General features: G+C 32.8%; 1 protein-coding gene across 1 annotated transcript; it reads left to right on the top strand.

Moving 5' to 3' along the window:
* Positions 1-708: 708 nt before the first annotated feature.
* Positions 709-3,469, top strand: LOC128170541 (carboxypeptidase inhibitor SmCI-like). The gene is made up of 8 exons (XM_052836324.1): positions 709-817; positions 919-961; positions 1,164-1,331; positions 1,845-1,938; positions 2,177-2,274; positions 2,453-2,617; positions 2,908-3,001; positions 3,325-3,469. Exons 1-8 carry the CDS (start codon positions 788-790, stop codon positions 3,401-3,403), a joined length of 771 nt encoding a protein of 256 aa, XP_052692284.1. The 5' UTR covers positions 709-787; the 3' UTR covers positions 3,404-3,469.
* Positions 3,470-5,618: the final 2,149 nt, after the last annotated feature.

Raw genomic sequence — 5,618 nt, 5'->3', positions numbered from 1 at the left:
ATCTGGTTCATACTCTACAAAGATCTAGGGTAAAGGGTATACATCCTTAATCCAATTTTTGAGATCAAATGTGATGGTCATAGCAATTCTCTTTGAAATCCAGCTTTAGACGACACATCTTTCTTTTGTGGCCTTATTTTGGTTGTTATATATGAAGGGAAAATGAGCTATGGAATGTTTTTATCCTACATGTATTTTCGATTTTTAAGCGTGGCCCTTTGAGATGGTCCCCATTTCTTTAATATCTTTTTTATGTAATGTTATGAATTTAATGTCTTATAATATTATATTCTAATTTTTACGTGATATGCCTTTAATCAGCTGTAACCACCGTTTTGATGGTTACAAGCTGATTTAAAATCTGATACCTTTCTCAGTAGGATACAGAGATCGATTTTGTTTCACCTTTCAGCTTTATCGAAAAATAACAATTCAAATTTCTTAATCATTTGCTGATTTGAGGAGTAACAAATCGCCTGTATGATGCCTTCCTAATCATATGAATCAATTCACAGATGAATAAATGCACTTCATCTAAATACCTTTATAATCACCCCCTACGTTTATATAACAACGCACCTATAAATTCTATAACCAGATCAGATTAAAAGATTATCATATTTTCAGAAAGATTATTACATGGATGTCACAAAATGACTACACAAAATTTCCGTCTTAGGAAAATTTACATTTAAATATTGATGTCTCAGTGATCTGACGTGTTGTGTTAGTTCAACATATCAACACTTGCTGTATTTTTGTCAGACGGGATCAGAGGAATTGCATCATGGTGTATAAAGTATTATTTTTTACCTGGGTAAGTTGACATTCATGAATATGTTTAACTAAAAATACACGTTTCTCCATTCATATGATTATAAGAATGAAAGACTTACACTCTTATATTTCTTTTCTTAGGCACTTTGTTTCGCAGACGGTGTAGATGAAGTGCATCCAAGTGGTAAAACTTTAACAATATCAGACTTAGCTACATTTAATTTAATTTTAAATATGCCACGTTGTCAACTTTATACATGCTTTATGTTCTTCAGTTTGGTTCTAGCATGCGATTCACTTTTTTTTTTAACACAATCTTTGTTACTAATTTTACAAAAGATGTTGCATATCAAATTATTGTATGGCTCTCGCAATCTCTTGTGTAGGCGAAGAATGCTCTGCTATCCCTGAGCGCGGTCCCTGTAAAGGAAGCTGCCCTCGCTATCACTTTGACCCTTCAGACTACAAATGTAAGCAGTTCACATACGGTTGTTGCGGAGGGAACAGCAACAGCTACTTGACCCAGCAGGCGTGTCTCAATGCTTGTAATGACGGTAGGTTTACATTTTACTGTAAACGTTCTTTATTAAGCTGTTGTACACGTATAATTATTAGTTGTTATACAATATTACGCTACTGTTATCTTACTATATTTAGCTACTGTAAACATACGTTTTTAGCTACTACAGACGTTATCTATTTAGCTAATGTAAATGTTAAGCAGGTGTGATATTTAACAAATATTATTACGTTACATTATAACATTCTTAAACAAATAAACGTAGATCTAATGCAGCACAATTCGTTTCATTATGCTTGTAAAGGATATTAGCGATGTAAATGATTTTGCTGAAGCAGATTTCCACTAAACTAACCTTATTGAATACCATGTCAAATTTTATACGTTTGTATAATGATTTTGGGCAAAATTATTAATATTTTTAAGTAAGTCAAATCAATCATGATTAAAACTTAATTTTACTGAAAAATCTAGAAAAACACGGAATCAATGTTTATTTTTATTGAAATGAATTACTATATTTGTTTGTTTTGTTTTTTTATAAAAGGATGCCCGGACGGTACTAATCCAGATCAAATTCGATGTTTGGTGGACGCATGCACTTATGAAAAATGTCCACGATTTCCTGAAGCAGACTGTGTGTCAGTACTTTTTCTACATTCAAGTTGACGCAAATATTTTATAAAAATTAGCCTTATTAACTATATTATATTGCAATTTCATAACGATATAATTAATATGAAAAGAAATGGTAATTTAATGTTCAGTGAAACCGTCAATGTCCCATTATATAAAGGAGTGTAAAAAAATGTTTTATGAATTTATACAACAAAGAATATTGCACTACGCATAGAAGTGTGTGATGTTTTTACTTTGTAGTTCAAGATGCAATGGATGTGTTGCACAGTTCATAAACAAACACCGTGACGTCACAAGTATATGTCAGAAGAAGAAGAACAAAGTCATCAAGAAAAAGGGTAAGCAGTGATTATTGATTGGGAATAATTATTAAATGCACTCTGATCATATAAATTCATGCAAATGCGTCGTTTTCATAAATTCAGTTGAGTGGCTAACTGTAATTTCTTTCAGATTACGAAAAACTTACTTTATTTTGTTTATTTCGCGTGACTACTTTCTTAATTTTCTTTGAAGAATCCTGTTCTGCGGAACCAGATCCAGGCCCGTGTGAGGGTTTGTGTCCCCGATATTACTACGATCAAGAAGACAGCACATGCAAGAAATTCACCTACGGATGCTGTGAAGGAAATAGCAATAACTACAAAACACTGGAGGAATGCTTGGATGGATGCAATGATGGTTAGATTACTTAATATTTTTTATTGTGTTAAAAATCGAGTGGGACTATAACATGGATACTAACGAACATGTCATTAAACGGTGTTATATCTAATGATTATCAGCTGTGTGTCATATATTTTTAATCGTTTAAAAAAATTGATTATTATGATTAGAATGTTAAAATTCAGTTTATAAATTAAACAAAAAGTCTTGAGATTTTTATGAGATCTTATTTTGTAAATAACACGTAGAGATGAATAAACGTTGCATTAATGTACAGTCATGTAGTTCTATAAATGAATTTGTAGGTTGTCCGAATGGAACTAACTTTAAAGAAATTGAATGTAAAGAGAAGGCCTGCACGACTCAAACCTGTCCAAACTATCCACAAGCAAAGTGCATGTAGGTTTATGTGAAGTATTTACATGTTAGCTATTATTTTCTTTTTACAAATGAGTCAATAAATAATATTAGATTAATATAGCTTTGAATCACAAGGCTTCAGTACAATGTATAACATACAATAGTTATTGATATCAAATTTGTAATAAAAAAGTTATATTTCTTACGATCAATGATTTTACATGTATTAAGTCGTTTAATCGCGATAAAACCATTAATTTATCTCCTAATCTATAACATATCTCTAATATGTGAACAGCAATTTTTAAAAGATGGCAGTAGATGTAATCTTTTCATCACTGTTCTTTTGATTTTATTTACAGACCTAGATGTAACTCCTGTGTTTCGCAGTTCATCTATAAGGGTCATGACGTCACAAGTCAATGCAATACTAAAGGGTAGGCTAACGTACAAACCAACCATAAAAATTGCTGTCGGAAAAAAATATATTAAGTGAAAAAGAATAAAATATATGTAACAAGTATTGTCGATGATTGATTTCGTGAAAACCTTATATATTAAATTTGTAAGCATACCAAGTGTTAGTTATTGCTCGAAAACACTACAAAACTGGAAGTACAAAGTTCATAACACTCGACTATTTTCAACCATCGACTCAATATTTAACTTTTTTTTCTACATCATCCTTTATTTTAAGAATTTAAAAAAAAATACAGATTACAATGTTATATATATGTATGTGACTAATAATGAGCAAGCGACTACAAGGTCAATTTCCGATGCAATATTATAAGAATAATCAATTATTCAATTATCAATTAATAATCTTTTTAAATGTTAGCTTTTCTCATCCAAACGACGGTGAGGTAGGGTATTGTTCTTTTTTGAGGACGGGTAAGGAGATAAAGTTCATCATTTATGTTTTAAGCTCTTCTGGTAAATTTCAACTGATTAAGAAAATATTCCATCTTTTTGTTTGCATTTAATTTTTTTTTTCAGTTGATAGGGATGTTTTTTTAATGAACTCCTTAAAAACACAATTATATTAATAAATCTGCAACGCAAGTTGTATCCTTAGAGATGTTCAATGATGCTGAGCATAATTAACTAAAACACTCAGTGCATTCATATTGAAGACTTTTTTTCACAAAAGGTAAACTAGACTCACGATTGGCTAAAAATATCGTTACATGTAATCAACAATGGCAAATACCGGTATCCTCATTAAAGCCCCTTTAACAATTGGCGCACGACCACTTTACACCACTTTGCGATCGAAATTTTTTAGCTTCGCGCGAGCTCTTGCATACGTTGCACGAGCCCTCCCTTACGTTGCACGAGCTCTCGCATTCGTTGCATACGTTTTACTGGTCGCACCAAGTCTCCTCTTAATAGCGGACATGCACACTATTCAGACGCAACCGAACGCGATCCAAATTATCGCAGTGCAACGCACGAACATTAGTACCAACGTTTTACAACGTTTTGTGTACTGACAAGAGTGATGCACGATTTTTAAAGGTCGTAAGATGAATTGCAGTTGTTAATGCGCGTATTGTGCGACCATGAGACTGTTGCTCAACATGTCTTATGTTATCTTGCAACGTTTTACTATCATTGCACGACTTATCAGTGTAATATGCCTTGCTTTGCCATTTGTATATATACCATGTATAAGCATCTCTGTTTCAGACCACAATTCAACAATATACATTTATTGCATGATGGTAAGGGAAATATGAAGATTTTTTTCTCTAATAAAACTTATATTTCCCCAGGGCATCGCCCGAAGGAAATTTGTTTTTCTGTGGGAATAAATCTTCGTATTCCCCGAACATTAATGCAATAAACGAACAACATTTTATTATACAAAATACGTTGATTTCTAAAAATTGTTTGATTTCCTCTGTTACTGTCTCACTTTTCTTTCATAATTTCGAATCATGGATAGTTAAGTTGGTTTTGAAATATATAAAGAATTATAATGATTTAATTTTTTTTATTTAATCATACTTGTCTACATCATATGCTTATATAAGCTTTTTCATTCCTATGAAATTACCCTGCCCCGTGACTTTCTAGATCAATCAAAGATAATAGAATAATCATATTGAGGTGTAATAATAAATGCTGCTGCATCTCTGTTTCTTCTTGGTCGGCATGTTCTTTCGCTTTCAATATGTCTACTGAAGAGTGTCGGAAATGGGCGGTTTATATACCCCCTCTGACTCGCACGAGCATTCGTACCATGGGACGCATGATCGCACGTCCAATCGCATTGGCGCACGTTCGATCGTCCAATCATCTGGTCTCTTGCGCGATCCTATCGCATTATCTTTCAACAGTCGCTTTCATTGTAAAACAGTCGCATATAGAAGCAAGATATATCGCAAGATTTAATGCGTTTACCTCGCGCAACGCTCGCTTAGATCGTGCGAATTTTGTACGAATACTTTTTTCAAATGCGATTATTTCGGCAACAGTTTACGATTCATGTCTACTAATTTCGGTCGCACGAATATTCAGTCGCTTCTGCTCGTGCGCCAATTGTGAAAGGGGCTTTAAGCAACATTGTTTTACTTCGTTTTGTCAATATAATCAACCCAGTCTTAAATATGTTTGGCTAAAGGAATAAGAGTATGATTTGACAAAATAG

The sequence above is a fragment of the Crassostrea angulata genome, chromosome 2 (genome assembly GCF_025612915.1).
Source record: "Crassostrea angulata isolate pt1a10 chromosome 2, ASM2561291v2, whole genome shotgun sequence".
Taxonomy (NCBI): domain Eukaryota; kingdom Metazoa; phylum Mollusca; class Bivalvia; order Ostreida; family Ostreidae; genus Magallana; species Magallana angulata.
The sequence above is the reverse complement of the archived record's forward strand: the minus strand, read 5'-3'. Positions and strand labels throughout refer to the sequence as shown.